General features: G+C 47.1%; 1 protein-coding gene across 1 annotated transcript in view; it reads right to left on the bottom strand.

The window, feature by feature from the left end:
* Cfap57 (cilia and flagella associated protein 57) overlaps positions 1-18,584 on the bottom strand; it is a 59,256-nt gene that overhangs the window by 2,270 nt on the left and 38,402 nt on the right. Inside the window, exons 18-22 of the mRNA XM_042677355.1 lie at positions 17,037-17,180; positions 12,620-12,736; positions 10,603-10,737; positions 10,373-10,516; positions 1,537-1,669 (exon numbers count right to left, since the gene is read on the bottom strand). Of these exons, the coding sequence (XP_042533289.1) occupies positions 1,537-1,669; positions 10,373-10,516; positions 10,603-10,737; positions 12,620-12,736; positions 17,037-17,180 (673 nt within the window). The remainder of the gene's footprint in view (positions 1-1,536; positions 1,670-10,372; positions 10,517-10,602; positions 10,738-12,619; positions 12,737-17,036; positions 17,181-18,584) is intronic.

The following is an 18,584-nucleotide window of genomic DNA, read 5'->3' as shown; positions in this document are numbered from 1 at the left end:
AGCCATGATCCTTGGATCTCAGCTCCTGAATAGCTAGGATTACAAGTGTGAGCCTCTGGAGCCCAGCTCCAATGGGATTTTTATTCCTTTGTATGCAATCTATCTCTTTTCTGTGATGCTTTTAATATGGTTGTTTTGGTATTTTCCAGTTTAGATGTTTATTTCCTTTTAATTATCTTTCTTGGGAGCCATTGGGGTTCCTGAATATGATGTCTGGCATCTGTCATACACTGGATTATTCTCTTCTATCCTCTACCTTTTGGCTCTTTCATTGTCCCTCTGGGCTGCACTCTGGCTATTTTCTCTGTTTTTACTTTTAATTTACAAATTCTCCCTTCAGATGTCTAATACACTGTTTAGTTTTTCCACTGAGTTTCTAATTACAACTCCCATGTGCTCCCCAGTGAATTGCTTTTCCTCCATGCCACAGTACACGAGACAGCTGACACTGAAAGATGTCACCAGGACTATGGTTTTTGAGCTAAGTTTTACTCCTGAATATAAGCCACCCAAAAGCAAAAATTCTTGAATTTCACTGGTTTAATTTCTATAAAAATGGTTTTCATTGTTTGCCCAGATAAAAAATAGATACCGGGGAATGCTTCCCTATTGCCTGAAAGCCCACAAAGATTGTCCATTGCTCTTCAAAATCCCTTCTAGAAAGGCCCACATAATAAGTTTCTTATAGAATTTATTGCCAGGAGAAAGTTATTTGTCTAGAAGATAATGTAAACTGTGCATACTATTCCATTTCTTTATTTCTCCTTTTACTGTAGCTATCAGAAATCCAAGGGCATTGTGGATTTAATTTGCTTTTCTTTTTGTGCCAGTCCTGGAGCTTGAACTCAGGGCCTGGACATTGTCTCTGAGCTTTTTTGCTCAAGGCTAGTGTTCTACAATTTGAGCGGCAGCTCCAATTTTTTTTTTGGGGGGGGGGAGGTTGGTAGTTAACTGGAGATAAGAGTCTCACAGACTTTACTGCCCAGGCTGGCTTCAAACCACAATCTTCAGATCTCAGCCTCCTGAGTAGCTAGGATTATAGGCATGAGCCAGTGATGCCTGGCAACTCATGGCTTATTCCTTGGGAAATTATTTCCCCTCTTCTCTTTTGATATTTTCCTCTCTTTTAGTCTTTATTTGAATTGCATATGTCCACAATCCCTTTACCTCACAAGTCTAAAATGCAAAACAAAGATTTAAAAATGGAATGTTTTTTAAAAAAATTCATGAGGCTTATATGCATATTCATGTGTCACTACAGAATACTGATGTGTCTGATTCCAGGCTACTGTCCCCAGACCCCACTAGGGATGTTACATAATGCACAGCAGGCCTATTGTAGCGAACCGTGGGGGCTTTCAGACAGGGCTCTCTGTGTTTGAAGAGGAACAGGGTTCCTAAATCCTTTGTAGGGTAGACAGAGGCTCTCAGAAGGCCAAGGGTGTCCCAATACCTGAAGAGGCCAGGGGAGCCCTGCTCAAGGCTGTGCGTTGGGCCCTCCATCCCAATGCCCAGCTCCCTGGCTAGTGATATTACCTATCTCTGGGGGTTCTTGTGGTCTCATTTTCCTGGTCAGTTTCAAAGCTGCTTCCAGGTCATAGACTTGAGAGCGGGTCAACTTCAGCTCCCTGCGGAGCTCATTAATTTCTTTGATCAGAGAGACATTTTCCTTCAAAAAAGAAAAAGAGAAAGAAAGAAAAAGAGTGAGTATGGGTGGATGAGTGATTGGCAGATGCAGGGGAGGTCCTGCAGGGTTGAGGGGCAGGGACGGGCAGGTTGGTCTGGATTGAGGTTAACTCTATGGGGCTCGTCTTTTTTTTTTTGCGGGGGGGGGGGGGTCGGTCATGGGGCATGAACTCTGGGCCTGGGCGCTGTCCCTCAACTCTTCAGCTCAAGGCTAGCGCTCTACCACTTGAGCCACAGCGCCACTTCGGGCTTTTTTCTTTTTGCTTATGTGGTGCTGAGGAATTGAACCCAGGGCCTCATGCATACAAGGCAAGTGCTCTACCACTGAGCCACCTTTCCAGCCCCAGGCTCAAGTCTTTAATCTTGCACATTGCCTAGCCTCAGAAAGTACTGGCCAACTTGCCTTGAGGTAGACTCAGTACTGCTCCCATCCATCCATGTCCCCTTCCTTCTTTTCCTTTTTTCTTTTTCTTCCTTTTCTTGGATTGAATCCAAGGCCTTGGACTTGTTAAGCAAGCTTTCTACCATTTGAGCTATACCTTTTTGTTGTTGTTGTTTTTGAAATAGAGTCTTGTTAAATTTGACTGGGCAGACCTTTATATTCTTGATCATCCTGCTTTAATATTACAAGTAGCTGGGATTACAGGAATGTACCACCAAATGTAGCTTTTTCTAATACCATTCATAGATTTTCAAATATCAGTAAAAAATGTTTCCCTAAGCATTTTTTATGTTTAAGGATCAGAGAAACCTCATGGCTCTATTCTATTCCAATCACGTGTGTGTGTGTGTGTGTGTGTGTGTGTGTGTGTGTGTGTTGGGAGATTGAACCCAGTGCTTTGTACATGCTTTGTTCATGCTATGTCACTGAACTATCCCCCACCAGACCCTACCATTAGTCTGGGTCTTAAGTATTGTTGCCCATTTTCATTTTTTCATTCTTTTTATTGTTAGTGGTGGTGGGTAGTGGTCATGGGGCTTGAACTTGGGGCCTGGGAGCTGTCCCTGAGCTCTTTTTGCTCAAGGCTAGTGCTCTACCACTTGAGCTACAGTGCCACTTCCAATTTTCTGGTAGTTTCATGGACTTTCGAATCTCATGGACTTTTCTTCTCCAGCTGGCTTTGAACCATGATCTTCAGATCTCAGCTTCCTAAATAGCTAGGATTATAGATGTGAGCCACCAATGTCTGGCTCCATTCATTTTTTGAACCTATATTACTAGAGTATCTACTAAGCCCTTGTGATATAGACAGAAATAATACATGGGTCCTGAACTTGACACTATGCTATTTGGTGAGCAACATGGAAAAGTAAAGGAATCAATATGTGCTACATCCATGGAAATCTTCCCCATGTTGGTGTGTAACAAGTATCCCTGGATCCTACAAAATGTGCTGAGTACCCATCATGTGCCAGCCTCTGTTGATATATAGAAAGTGGGGACTTCACAGTTTAGGGAATATCTTAGCATGGAACTGCCTTGGTAAGATGGAGGTTCCTAGGATCTGGGACCAGGGCTGAGGCTTATAGGAGTTATCAAGGAGAGGGGCAAACAGGGCCCTGAACAACTGGAACAACAGAAGGCATGGGACAGAAGTGAGTGTAGTAGGGGAGTAATGCTGGTATAGAAGTTGTGCATCACTAGAGTGCAAGCTGAGAAGAGGTGGGGGGGGGGGGGAGAAGAAGGGTCCAGGCACCAGTGGCTCCCACCTATAATCCTAGCTACTCAGGGGGCTGAGATCTGAGAATAGCAGTTGGAAGTCAGCCTGGCCAGGAAAGTCTGTGAGACTCTTATCTTCAATTAACCACCAAAAATGCTGGAGCTGGAGCTGAGGTGGTAGAGCATTAGCCTTGGACAAAAACGGTCAAGGACAGTGCCAGGCCCTGAGCTCAGGCCCCAGGACTGGCACCAAAGAGGGAGGAGAAGGAGGGGTGGAAGAGAGAAAGAGGGCGAAGCTTGCTAGAGGCCAGCTGCTGCATGTTGGGACTATATAGTCTGTCTTGTCTTTTTCCTATGCCTCAAATCTCTGCTCTTCCATTTAGCATCAGGGAGGAAGCCCTATGTCTCGAATATGTTGGGCTGCTTTGCCCTTAGAGAGTTCACAGCCTCAGTATTCTGCTTGCCTACCATGGAGTCTTGCATATAACTCTACAAATAAATCACCCAAGCATCTTATTAAATGGAGCTGTGGGTCTGCTTTTCTTTTTTTTTTAATGCATGACATTTAAAAAATTACTGTTACTATAAAGGTGATGTAACAGAAGGGTTATAGTTGGGATCTACATTTCTAACCAGCTCCCAGGGATAAGGCTGCAGGCTAAAACTATACGAGATGGACCCACTCCAGAAACAAACTGTACCTCTACTTGGGGTGTTATACCATGCATGGTGGGTATGTGGTAAGAGCCTGGATGAATGGGAGGACTTCTCTTACTAAGCTGTGATGAGTCCTTCTCTGTAGGAGGATGGACCTCTGGGGCTCAGGACTCTACAGACTTTTCATCTAAGCTCAGACCTAGAGCTTCTGGGTTCTAGTATATCACTTAATTTCATGTTCCTCATTTGAGAAAATTACTTGTGTCAAACCAACCCCCTCGCCTCATTCTCCAGGCCTGGCTTTGAGCCTGCTTTTTTTTGTGTCTGCTTTTTTAAAGCAGCAGGATTCGTTTGTTTATTTATTCATTTGGTGCTGATACTGAGCCTCAAACTCAGGGCCTCTTTCTCTCATTTGGCTTTTTGCTCAAAACTAATTCCCTTACCACTTATGCCGCATTTCCATTTCTGGCATATTGCTCGTTAATTGGGGGTAAGAGCCTCACAGCTTTTCCTGCCTGGGCGGGCGTGGAAGCATGATCTGTAGATCTCAGGCTCCTGAGTATTATCTAGGATTACAGGCCTGAGCCACCCCAACAGCAGGCTTCCCCCCCGCCCCCCACTGAATGCTTTATCCATTTTTTTCTGCCAGTCCTGGAGCCTGAACTCTGGGCCTGAGCACTGTCCCTGAGCTTCTTTTGCTCAAGGCTAGCACTCTACCACTTGAGCCACAGCATAGAGCCACTTCCAGCTTTTTCTATGTATGTGATACTGAGGAATCAAACCCAGGGCTTCATGCATGCGAGGCAAGCACTCTACCACCAAGCCATATTCCCAGCCCCTGCTTTATCCTTTCAACCTAAGACTTGAAGACCAGTTGCCCACTTTTCCTTTCTAGATGACATCCAATAACATTCTGCTAGAACTTCCTCATACCAGCTTTACATCATGTTCATGACATTATTAGTCCAAAAGGTATTTATTGGGTGCTAAGACCTTGGACCCCGCCTTGCTCAATAACTGTTGCTGAGATGGATAAGCCAATGAATAACTAAGTCAGTGGATACCAGCTTACAATATGATGAGGATCTTCCTAACCAAGGGTTAAGAGGTGGAAAACGAGACCAGAACAGAGGGGAAAGGATTTGAGAGAACCACAAGGAAGTCACATGTGCTCTGGCTTGAAAGCATCTAGAACTCCTCTTAGTTGGCTTTTCTTATTTCACTCCCACCTCATTCAATAAAGTAAGAAAGATCATCAGAATGACGACTTGAGATGGCAAGTGCCCTTTTTGAGTCTTTTCTGCTTATATCTTTAGTTACTTCCTCTTCTTGGTCACCTCCAATCATTTGGTTATTGACTCCTATCTTGTTCTCATCCTGCTATGATCGGTGGCCAGCAATTCCCAGCATCTCGGCCTTCTACCATTATAATCATCTTAGTTCCCCGACTACCACCACCACGCCCTGTCAACCAGTTATGATTCTATGATTTCCAGCTCCTGGTACTTTCTGGTGTGAATGTTCATTTCTGACTCACCCTTTGACACCTCCATGATGCCCAGATACCCAAAATGGGCCTCCAAGGCACAACTAGATCCTTATTCAAGTGTGATTGAGGCCCCGACTTAATACAGCCCAATTCTTATTTATTTATTTGTTTACTTATCTACTCCCCCTGCCAAATCACCAATGACCTAGTTTCCTGCCACCCCCCCCCCCCCAAACACTTGTGGACCACTGATCATTGTGCTGAACATGGTCTTTAAGAAGGCTTTAAGGAGAAGTATGCCATGGAAATCAGATGCAGGGGATCAACCAAGTATAGAGAAGAATGTTCTAGGCCTGAAGTCAAGAGAGAGCACATAGAATGTCAGAGCCATCATAATGGCAAGGCTGCAAGTGCTGGATCCCAGCAGGGTCTCAAACATTTTCAATATATTACCTCATTTCATCCCTACAACAACTTTGTATTATCAGACTGACTTTGTAGGAGGGAACAAGGCCGTGTATAAATGGTAGAGCTGGCGTTTGTACTTAGCTGTATCTGTCTTCAGTGTGCCCTGTTTCTGCATGACCACTCCATCCCACACTCGACTTTCTTACTTCCCATTTATGTGACTTCTGTTCTAATATCACACATAGTATTATGGCTATGGAACTACCCAATAAGTCAAAATTGAGCTCCTTAAAAATGCTTTCCAGAGGGGGCCTGTGTCCAGAGGTCATGCTGAGGTCAACTGTGCTTTTGTGAATTAAAAAATGTGGGCTCAAAAAATGCTTGCTGAGCCTTCTGTTCCTGTTGGCCACTGATCGGGATGGCCTACAAAAATCCCTCCAGTCCTCCATACCCCCACTTAGCTACTCTTAAGTGCCAAGTTTGGAGAATTTGCGGCAGATTGAGGGATGCTAAGGTCTCTTTATATAAAGATTTCTAAACAAAGGGACTAGAACTGCCTGAGGCCTTCAGAACTACCTGACACCCTGGCTGAAGTTTCAGACACCCGTGTTGGGGAAGGAAAGGAGGGGAAGCCTGTAGTGCCCCCTACTGGCTGCACTGGGTCAATGCCTCTACTCGTAGGCAGTGCCTTACAGTGTGGAAAAGCAGGCCAACAGATGCATTTTGTGAACTTGAAAACCTTGCATGGCTTAGTCAGATCATCGTCTATCTCACTACACAGCCAAACATCCTAGAATCTTCCTGTGCTCCTTTCCTCTTCTGCCTGTGTTTAACATGGCATTTCAACTTGTCATTTTTACTCTGAAATACCTTTGACATCAGAATTCTCCCCTTTTCAAGCCCTTCTCATTTACCCTTAACCTGACAGGCATCTCCTAATAGGTTTTCCTGTGTCTTTTTCTACAAGCTGGTACCAATGGAGCTCATCTTTTTTTTTTTTTTTTGTAGGTGGTAGGGCCTGAACTCAAGGCCTGGGTGTTGTCCTTGAGCTCTTTTGCGCAAGGCTAGTGCTCTGCCACTTTGAACCATGGGGCTACTTTCAGTTTTCTGGTGCCTAATGGGAGATAAGAGTCTCACAGACTTTCCTGCCTGGGTTGGCTTTGAACCATGATCCTCAGATCTCAGCCTCGTAGGAGGCTCCTACAGGTGTGAGCCACTGGCACCTGGCCGAGTCCATCTTTTTGAGGCAAAGATAATATCCCTGAGTACCTGAGCAGAGGCACTTGATGCCTCTTGGCACGGGGTGGAAGGTGCTTTTCAACATGAGGTCAGCTACATACCATTCCTGCCCCAGCTCTATGATAAACTAAAGACCTGGAGATCTACTGTTCTTTAACCCCTGCCCACCCCCCCCCCCATTCCAAACAAATAAACACCCCCCCCCCCCATCTTTCTTTTGCTTTTCCTCAGGTAATTTTCTCTGCCTGGGAGGCTTTCTCCCCATCTGGTCCCTGACCATTCTCTACTTCCTTGAGAAGTCTTCCACGAGTTCCTAAGACATGCTTCTACCATGAGCCCACAGCACCACTGGAGGCCCCTACACCTGCTTCAAGTGCCTTCTCTCCCTCCCCTTTGGTGATTACTAGGGTTTGAACTTAGGGTTTTGTGTTTGCTGAGCAGGTGCTCTACTACTTGAGCCAAACCTTCAGCCCCTTTTATTCCAAATACTTTTCAAATAAGATCTTACTTTTTGCCTGAACTAGCATGACCCTAATTATTTTTACTTCCTATGTAACTGAGATGATATGGTGCCTAGCTTTGTACTGGTTAATATGGAGTCTTGGCTCTGGCAGGCCTCGAACTTTGATCCTCCTGATTTCAGTCTCTTGAGTAACTGAGATAGGTGTGAACCTATCAATTATAGGTGTCAATCATTGTACCTGGACCAATTCTTTTAAAGAACTCCCTAAAGATAGAACATTCTTATACTTATCTTGGAATCCTCCATGGCTCCTTATGTAAGAAGCCCTCAAAAAATGTGAACCAAATGTATAAAATGTGTGTCCTAGATGTTTGCATTTCATAGCAACTCTTAGTTCCTAATCTGTAAGGGTGCCGAGGAATGGAATGGAAAGGCCTCCAGCTCCTATCTGGTTATACAGATGAGACAGTGGCCTCGTTATTTCAATTATTTTCTAATGAGTTGCTCTCAGATACCATGTGTATCTCAGCCTTCCTTAGCTAGTTGGGGCTCTAGTAGCTGTATCTACAGCTCTAGCTTGTGCTGAGGCACCCAGCTGGGGGTCTGAAGTAAGGCATGCTGTTTCTCCTCCCAACACCCCCCCCCCAACCCCCATCTCTAGGCCATAGGCACCCCTGGCTCATGATGTGGTGGACTGTTTCTCTCACTGGATTTCCACTGGTTCTAGAATAAGTTCTTTGCAGAGAGAAAAGAAAGGGAAATGACATTTTTGAGCTAGTTCCTAGTGTTTTATAGTTGGGCACCTTGCTTGATCCTCATGGTGGCCACTGAGGTAGATGTCTTTCTGCCCCACTTCCAGATGAGCATGGTGTTCTTGGAGAGGGTAAGGATTTCACCCATGGACTCCTAGACAAAGATCAGTGGAAGCAGTGTAATCTAGGTCTCTACAACAACAGTGCTCACTTATCCCCCACATCCTGGAAGTCTTTGTGCTCAAGACTAATGGTATACAACTTGAGACACAGCTCCACTTTCTGGCTTTTTGGTGGTTTGAAATTTTCCTTTTCAAAACATCTTCTTAAGCTGGGCACAAGCCAAGTGGAACAGGGAGTCCCTGAGTTCAATCCCCAGTACTGGCAGGCATAGAAAACACACACACACACACACACACACACACACACACACACACACACAATCTTCCTAAGGTTTTTGAAAGTCAAATCTTTTCCTCAGGTCCTCTGCAATCAGTAGTAAGAATCTTTCTGGTTGGGGCCCCGCCTTGGGTCTCCTTCTTGTCTCTGCAGTTGTCTGAGTTGCTTCTCTGGCTCCACGGCAATGTACAGCACATGGCATTACAATGCTGCTCTGCTAGGGTTCCTATGTGGCTGCTTCCCTCTGCCCACCTCAGGGAGTGGCAGGGCTGGGCACAAGCCCTGCTTGGCCTTCCTCTGCTACCTACCTCCACCCTAGCTGGGTACCCTCTGGGCAATGGGAGTGGGGGAGATAGCGAGAACAAGCTGCCTGCCCCTGTGTGGATGCTTCGACCTTTTTACTTCTTTGGATTCTGTGCGTAGGAGACTGGCAGTTGCTTTGGGTGTCTGCTTGCCATGGAGAAAGGGACCAGCCTGTGGAAGATTCCCAGGCCTATGTGCTGCTGGCAGGGCATGGATGAAAGCCCAGCTGGTCACCAGTTGATAACTGCTCCTGTTGTCACCCAGATTTTATTGCCCATCTGACTCAGGGACCTCTCCTTGCTCTGGACACTTGAGGCATTTAGTAATAGCTGTATGTGGCTGCTGTTAAGGGTCTTACCCACTGTGCCTCTTTTTGGGCCTCCACCTGCTTTTGTGGCTCAGAGTAAGGTAATGGTTTAATGGAGGTAGGGGCAATTTTAGGATGGCATGAGGTCAGTTGTGCCTGTGTCTGGCCTGAATTGCAGTGTGCTCTCCCCTGCTGGGTATGGACTGGCCAGCCTAGGGTGTGGCTTTTAATCTAACTGCCACCTGTCCCCATTCCAGTATTTTAATTGGGGCATTAAAGGAATGTCAATATAAAGAGGTACATACTTCATAAATGAAATTCTGATGCTCTCTTTTGATATTAATTCATATTAATTGCCTCAGACGATACTGAGATACAAGCAGAAGCCTGCTGGGCAATCTTGATACCATGCTCAGGTGGGGGTGTTGATAATGGGGCCAGGAAGAGCCCCAGTGAAGAGATTGGGAGATGGGTGTAGTAAGCGCCTGATATCTGACGGATGCTAAATCAGGTGGGTGTGGCTAGCTCTGAACCAGGAGATAAGGGTAGGACCTGGGGCACCAGAAAAGTGAGATGAGGCAGGCATGTCCCAGCAGGTGTGAAGTGCAGAATAAAAAAAGCAGCAAAATCAAAGCCAAGTGAAACAAGAGTTAGAACCAGAGGAGAGAGGAGAGAGGGTGTCTGAGGAAAGCTGACCTGGACCAAAGTCCCAAAGGATGGAGAGCCATGAGGGGAGCGAGGCAGGGACACACGTTCGCTGTGGATACAGACGGGCATGGAAGGGAAAGAGGGATGCCTGGTGAAGTAAGATAGGCAAGGAAAGGCTTTTGGTCACAGGCACAGTCAGAATGAGCTCTGGGAGGTCAGAGGGAGGGGTCGAGGGTCCTCCCTTGGCTGTAGGGTCCCCTGGAAGTCTGGGAAGCATGGAGGATGGGTGGTCTCTGAGAGATCCTGGATCTCTGCCACCTGAGCTTCCCAGGGAGCTTGGTGATGTGCGCCATGCTGGTACCTGCATGATGCGGACGTAGTCGCTGCGGTGCAGCTCGCTCTCCTTGACCACCTTCTTCTTGAGCGTGGCCAGGTTCCTCTCGAGATGCTCCCGCTGGCGGGCGTACTCCTGCTGCAGGTCTGAGTTGAGCCCAGCAATCTCCACCTGGTGGGGCCGAGGGAGTTCTCAGTGAGGGAGGGGAGGTGTGGAGCGTAGAGCAGGGCAGGGCAGGAAGAGAATTCTGAGCTCACCATGTCTGCCCGCTGCACGTACTTCTCAAAGAGACCCCGGATCTTCTCCTTCAGCAAGCGGGGCTCCTGGATATATGCCACGCAGTTGTGGAGGTCTGTCTTAAACTGTCTGACCAGCGCTTCCAAGTCCCGCTCCTGCAAGCAGAGATAGTTAGTCTGGCCACCGCAAGGTGTGTTCCAGGTGGAGAAGCAGGGGCTACAGCCAGAGGCTAAGGGCACAAAAAGGAACAAGAGTCCCCTCGTCCGGGACTTACAACTGACCATCAGGGGGCCCACTGGGCGTGGAGACTGAGGTGAGCACACAGCTAAGTGGGACAGTACTGAAATTCTGGTGTACCTGGCTGGGCTGGGTCCCTTGCCCGAACAAGCTAAGTGGCCTGGTGCATCATCCTTAAGAGACAGCACATAGCTTCTTTTATCGCTCTGGATTCCTTTGAGGGCTACAGGCCTTGGATGAAAGGAAGCTCATACAACCATATGTGTTACTTTAGAGCCAAGACAGAGAGTATATTCTGGCCAGGGCTCCCTTTCTCCCTCTTGACAGTCAGGAGTACTGTGTGAACAGGGGGAAGAGGATCCTGGAGAATCAGGCAGATCTGTGATCCCTGACCTAGGGAGGCTCCCTTCTTTTCCTTTGCTCCCTTAGCCCTTTATCCACATCCCCTAAGTTTCTATTTCATACTCTAACACGCACATGCCACCTATCGCCTATCAGCATCTTCAGCTTGTGAAAGGATTAGAATCTGTTCCCATTTGTAACCCTGCAACTTCTAGTTTTATCTAGTACACGGTAAATGTTTGATGTGGAGGATGGGAAAATTCATTCTGATTCAATAAACACTAGCTATGTACTGGCCTAGGACCAGAAGACTTGATTGGCTCCACGTGTGCTAGCTAGCTATGCATGCTGGTACACTTACACTTTTCTTTTCCTCCCTTCCCTCCCTTTCCCTTCCCTCCTTCTCCCTCCCTCCCTCCCCCCCTCCCTCCCCCCCTCCCTCCCTCCCCTCCCTCCCTTCCTTTCTCCCTTCCTCCTTCCCTTCCCTTCCTCCCTCCCTTCCTTCCTCCCTTCCTCCCTTCCTTCTGGTATTGGGGTGTGAACTCAGGGCCTGGATGCTGCCCCTTAGCTTTTTTCATTCCATCTGTCACTTGAGCCACAGCTCCACACTTCCAGCTTTTTGGTGGCTAATTAGAAATAAGAGTCTCAGCTGGGCTCTAGTGGCTCATGCCTGTAATCCTAATTACTCAGGAGGCTGAGATCTGAGGATCGTGGTTCAAAGCCAGCCTGGGCAGGAAAGTCCACGAGACTCTTATTTCCAATAAACCACCAGAAAACCGGAAGTGGTGCTGTGGCTCAAGTGGTAGAGTGCTCGCCTTGAGCTGAAGAGCTGAGGGACAGCACCCAGGCCCAGAGTTCAAGCCCCATGACTGAAAGAAAAAAAAGAAAGAAAGAAAGAAAAAAGAAAAAAAAAAGTCTCACGTATTTTCCTGCTCGGGCTGGCCTTGAACTATGTTCTTCAGATCTCAGCCTCCTGAATAGCTAGGATTACAGGAGTGAGCCATTCCTGGTAAATGATAGAAGTTTCTTAACCTCCATATTTTCCTGCCCATACTTTCCTTATAATATAGACATAGGAATCGATGATGTCTGAGGCTCTTCTAGTCTTGATAGTTTTGTTTTTGGTGTTCAATGACTTTAACCACTGAGTACAAATGACTGCTCTGGTGCTATTTTCCCCTAGACTAAAGAAGCCAAAGACTCAAAATGTTCTCACGAAACCAGCGCCTCTCCTCTTGGTCACTGCACCCGAGTCATTTTATAGTCTCAGATGAATTCTGTCATAGAAATTTGCTTGGGCCTGAAACCAGGCAGGGTTGTGGCCAAGTAGAGTGTGAGTTAAAACAGGAAGTGCATCTTGGCAGTGGGCTGGTTCTTTCTCCAACAAGCCAGCTGCCCACTGCAGGCAGGTGCCAGATTCTGCCTCCAAGCACTGCCAGACTCTGCAAACCCTCCCACCTTCTGTTGCTCCTTGCGCATCTCTTGGTCGGTGGCTCTCAGTTTCTGCCACAGTTCTGTGATGTTCAGCTCCAGTTGTGTGTTCTGTTTATGGAAACGCTCCAGCTCGCTTTCCATCTTTGGGGAACCAGAGAAAAAGAGGTAGAAAATCAGAAAGTAAGAGAATGGAAATTACATTTGAGAACCGAAGACTTTTGGTGGAAATATTCCCTAGTACCAAGTACCAAGGCCTATTTTTTCTCACTCTCATTTGCACTCTCTGGTTGATGAAACCTTTCTTCTTAGTTGTTGCCATCCTGAAAGTTCTTCTGTCTCCTTTCCTGATGTGTCTCAACTCAGGGCTATGTGTGTCTATGGCTAGGCTGGAAAGTTTTCCTTTCCAGTCACCTTTTCTTTCATTTACCACAAAGATTCCATGAAGATTTCTTTCTTTCTTTTGTTCTGTGCCAGGCTTGGGGCTTGAACTTGAGACCTGGATACTGCCCCTGAGCTTTTGTACTCAAAGCTAGCACGCGATCACCTGGGCCATAGCTCTATTTTCTGCTTTTTCCTGATTAACGGGAGGTAAGAATCTCTCCAGTTTGTCTGCCCGGGGTTGGCTTTAGATCCTCAGAACTCAGTAGCTAGGGTTACAGGTAAGAGCCACCAGGGTCCAACTTCCTCCCTTTTGTTGAATTCCTTCGAACTACTTAACTCTCAAGTACTAGAGTTTTAAGTTCATCATGAAGCAGGATTCTCAAGAAAAGTACCACCACCTCCTCTTCCTCCTCCTCCTCCTCCTCCTCTTTGCTTTGTGAGGTTATGTGACTGAAGCTTTACCACAGAATTGACCACAGTCATCCTAAATAGAAAGTTTAAGGTTGATTCTAAAGCACACAATTTGAAAGTGTAAAACAGGAAAAAGCTGAGTAGGCAAACTCAGTATCATTCTCCTGAAAAGTTGTTCAAAAGTACAACAGAAAACACAGAGAGAGAGAGAGAGAGAGAGAGAGAGAGAGAGAGAGAGAGAGAGAGAGAGAGAGAGAGAAGAACAGAGAAAGAAAAGAGAAAAGCTAGCGCCGGTGGCTCACACCTGTAATCCTAGCTACTGAGGAGGCTGAGATCTGAGGATCGTGATTCAAAGCCAGCCTGGGCAGAAAAGTCCGTGAGACTCTTATCTCCAATAAACCATTAGAAAACCAGAAGTGGTGCTGTGGCTCAAGTGGTAGAGCACTTGCCTTGAGCTGAAGAGCGCAGGGATAGCACCCAAGCCCAGAGTTCAAGCCCCATGACCGACAAAAAAAAAAGAAAAGAAAAGAAAAGAAAAAGAAAGTACAACAGAGAGGTATTCTGTCTTTAAAAGGAAAAAAAATAAAGAAGAAACCACCAGTGAGCTGAAAGATTTTCTTTTCATTGTTGATTTGTATTAACCAAAGATGTCTGTGTGATAGCTGGAACTTCTAAACAGGGTGAAGCTATACGTGTGTATACTTTCAGTAGCCCTGATTCCTGCCCAAAGCAAAAGGTGATGTTTGATTTATACACAAACTCTGTTAGCCATTACTATTCCTGTTAATCGGGAGGCTCATTGACTATTTTGAGGGAATAGGGCAGCTTTTTTTCTTTCTTTTTTATTTTATTTTATTTTTTGTCTGGGCTTGGACACCGTCTCTCAGCTCTTCATCTCACAGCTAGTGCTCTACTACTTGAGCCACAGCGCCACTTCTGGCTTTTTCTGCTTATGTGGTGCTGAGGAATCAAACCCAGGGCCTCATGTATGCAAGGCAAGCGCTCTACCACTGAACCACCTTCCCAGCCCCATCTTTCTTTTTTTTTCCTCTGTGGCTAGGTAGAGTGACCCCTGAGGTTTTCCCTGGTCCTCTGCTGGGTCTCAAGGCTCTTAGCATTAGGGTACCAGGAGCCCCTAATGGGTCACCCCCCATGTTCTGGACATGAAGGGGAGCCTCTGGAGGAAGTATCTGCTCATGGCGTTTTACTAGACAGAATAAGGTGTCTGGCAGAAGGATGGTGCTCAATGAGTATTTGATGAGTGGCAAATGTGGGGGCAAAGGGAGCACTGGTGGGGACTTGAGGAGAGACTGCAATGCTCTGCCTCTGGGGAGGTAAAGAGGCAGCGCTCTGGAGAGCTGACTTGTAGAGGACACACAGCCACGGGGTCACCGCACCGCTAGAGCAACAACTCGCTGTTCCGAGGCGGCATAGTGTAGGGTAGTCAGATCCAGAGGGATAGGAGAAGTGAGAAGCCAAGGAGAAATGCGAGGCTGTCAGTGACTGATAGAAGGCACCCTGTGGAGCACACAGGTGGCACCCTAGGAGACTTCTTTAGCTGGGTTTTGGAGGAAAAGTAAGTATTAGAGGAAAAAAGGAAACAGAAATGGAGGCAGAGAACAGCCAGAGGCACAGGCAGTTCCAGGCATTTCTGCAGGCCACAGAGGTTCCAGGTAAGGAGGAGGGAGGAGGGCGGGCAGGAGAGGGCTGCTGAGCTGGGTCATACAGTACCCAGGGGCAAGAACTCAAAAGGTGAGCAATCTGATCTTCATCCTGAAAGCCCCAGCAGCTTCAGAAGGGCTTTTTACCAGAAGCAGCAGGAATTAACTGGTGTGTCAGAGGATCTGACACAAAGGACAAAACTAGAGCCTGGCAGAGCGGCCAGGAGGCTGTCCCTGGGCCTCAGGTGAGGGCTGACAGTGTGCTAGTCCAGGTCAGGCAGGTGGAAGAAAAGGGTTTCTCCAACTTGTGGGGTTCCTAAGGTGGAGTCTGAGTGTCTGTAGCGGATCAGCCTTTTTCTCTGCCATCCTAAGTCAGCAGAGACAAACTGGGTTGGAATGGAAGCGATCCCTTGATTATAGTTTTACCTTTGTTCTTCCCTCTGCCTCAGGGCAAAGCCTCCTCCAAGTACTCCGAGACTATAAATAATAGGTTTACAGAAAAAGTGTGAAATATGTGAAATGTGAGTATTTGACTGAAAGTCAGATCAGAAGATGAGCCTAGAATGTGGAAACACCCCCGCCCCCCTTCTCAGAGAGGAAATTCCATCAAATTTTCCCATTCAGGTAGTCTCAATGGGGTAGGGGCAGTGGAGAAAGCATTTTGTCCTCTGGGACACATTTGGTAATCTCTGGGGACATTCCTGATTTTTAACACCCTGAGCAAACAAGGGGTGCCACTGGCATCTAGTGGGCAGAGAATGGGGGTGCTGCTAAAGATCCTGCAATACACAGACTAGCCTCCCCACCCCCTCAACAGAGAACTGTCCACCCCCAAACATGAACAGTTTTGAGAAGCCTTGTGCAGGGTGAACAAATAGGCAAGTAGAAGCTAAAATGATAAGGTTTGGACCCTTCTCCCCTGGCAGAGGGTTGCTTCTTCCTCCTCCCCCCCACCCCATTACTGGGGCTTGAATTCCCTTGGCTTTTTTGCTGGTGCTCTACCACTTGAGCCACACCTTTGGCTTCTGTGGACTTAATCTTAAATCCAGCTGACAAATATAATATCAAATGAGGAGAGAGACGAGGGCAGAGATTTCAAGGGGCTAGCACCACCCCGGCCCTCCACTAGTCTTCTTGAGATGCTGTTAGATTTGGTTTATGGAGTTATGAGAAGGGAAGTCAAGAAAGATGTCTACATTGTTATCTTCACCTGGGGGAAACCATGGTCCCATTTATTAAAAAAAGAAATTGGAGAAGGAAAAAAAAATAATGGAGGAAGAGGATATGGGGATGGAAATCAAGAATTCAACTTTCCATCAACCAAAATCCCCACCATGAGCTGTTTCCTGCCCAGTGAACACATGGTATAAGGAAATGCAGTATGTGGGGGAGTCAGGGCACAAGTGGGAATGTGGTACATCATCAGCCTCTCAGAAGCCCTGGTCTACTCGTCTTGCTGCTAAGCTCTCCTCTCTACCTTCATCCTGTTTCCCAGAACATATTCTGAATTGTTCCACTTCTGAGCTTAAGAGGCTTTGAAGATTTCCGATTCCTTATCAAGTGAAGTCTAAACACCTTGCACAGGGCCTGGAGCTCCACACCAACATTCTTGTGAAATACCTTGTGAACCACCCAGGTGCTTGGTGAGTCTGTTGGCTGAGTACACACTGCCCTCTGGTGGCCTAACATTCAACTGCTGCGTCTCCCCAAGGAGCAAGCTAAATCCCAAAGTACTTTGCTGTGGGGGAGCTCAGCCCTCAGCTGGACTCTTGGTCTGTGAAGTATGAGGCCACACCTACCTTTTGAAGCAGAGAGCAGTGAGGAGCTACAAGAAGAGTTTTCAGTCACTCCCCTGGGGCCAGGTGGCAATTAGAGGATGAGATGAGGCGGGGGGGGGGGGGGGGGGGGGGGGGGGGGGGGGGGGAGGGGGGGGGGGGGGGAGGGGGGGAGAAGGTCTGAGAGGCCAGGTGTGGCAGATGGCTTCTCACCTCTTGAATCTGTTCCTTCATCACCTTGATCTCATTCTCCCGAGGTTCTATTTGTTTCTTAAGTTCCTTTATTTTGTAGTCGAGCACAAACTTGAATTTTTCTAGTTCTTGGTTTTTCTTTTTCAGGTCATAAATTCGCTTTTCCTGGGGGTTGAAATACAGAAAGAAGTGGGAGCTATCACAAAGCCCTGGTGCTGAGTGGAATCCCTTTCAAGAGCTCAAGTCCTGAGGAGGCTGCCGATGGATGAGGCCACAGACTTCCCTCCACTGGGGAGACAGGCTGCAGCATGATTCCTTCCCTGCCGGGCTGCTCACGCACTCTTTCATACACAGGCTGTGGACAGCTGCATTCCCCCATCCCCACACTGTAGCCCTCCCACTGAGACTGTCCTGCTTCTCTGTTGGCAGTGGAAAGCAGTCCCTCCTCCCACTCACCCCCCCCCCTCCCCCCGCAAACCGCCTGCATATCTAGCTGGACTTAATACTTGTTTGTGACTCAAGCAAAGGGTTGCTTCCAGGCTACATCAGAAAGGTCAAGGAACTTTATGGAATACTTGGAGGCTATCTGCTCTGCAAGAAGTCCATACAGAACCCTCCAGACTGAAGCACACCTAGGGCTCCGGTGGAAACACCTGGCTGCACCCAGCTTCCCCACCATCCTTGCCACAGTGCCAGGCACTGTGTGAGAGAAGCCCCTTTGGATGTTGATCTCCCAGCTTCTAGCTGTTTGAGTCAGCCCTCAGTCTTCCCTGCTGAGGCCCCAGACATCAGGGATAGAGACAAGCCATTCCATTGTAACCCTGTTCAAATTCTTGATCCACAGAATCTGTTGGCCTAATAAGACAGCTGTTGCTTTTAATCTGAAAACTAAGTTTCCAGGTAATTCACTGTACACTAATAGTGATTGTGATATGGGTCAGTCTATTATCTGTTCATCAGTCATCCATCCATCCAACCATCTGTGTTTTACTGATTGAGGATCTTTTGCCATGTATTAGAATTCTGAATGTATGTATGACACAATTCCTGTTTTTTTTTTTTTTGGCCAGTCCTGGGGCTTGAACTCAGGGCCTGGACACTGTCCCTGAGCTTCTTTTGCTCAAGGTTAGCACTCTACCATTTGAACCACAGTGCCACTTCCAACCTTTTCTGTTTATGTGGTACTGAAGAATCCAACCCAGGGCTTCATGCATGCTAGGCAAGCACTCTACCACTAAGCCACATTCTCAGTCCCATACAATACCTGTTCTTAAGGAGAAAACACTAGTGGGAAGTAGATGTGTATATAATTATAACTTTGAGCTGTGAAGGAGGGAGCTTCAGAGGCCAGCTATATATTAAGGGTACTCAGAATAATTTGCCTGAGTGTTGGGGGAAATGGGAACTGAGGCTGGGGAGAGGGTGGAAGGCAATGAATGGTCTTGCATGTTGGTCTAAAGAGCTCAGAATTTATCCTGTAGGCCAAGAGTTAGCAAACTAAGCCCATGGGCCTCATTTGGTCTGCTGCCTATTTTTATAAATTTTGATCAGAACATAGCCAAGCTCATT

Source organism: Dipodomys spectabilis, unplaced genomic scaffold (assembly GCF_019054845.1).
Source record: "Dipodomys spectabilis isolate Male_0828 unplaced genomic scaffold, ASM1905484v1 ptg000002l, whole genome shotgun sequence".
Classification (NCBI taxonomy): Eukaryota; Metazoa; Chordata; class Mammalia; order Rodentia; family Heteromyidae; genus Dipodomys; species Dipodomys spectabilis.
Note: the sequence above shows the minus strand (reverse complement) of the source record. Positions and strands in the feature narration are given on the sequence as shown.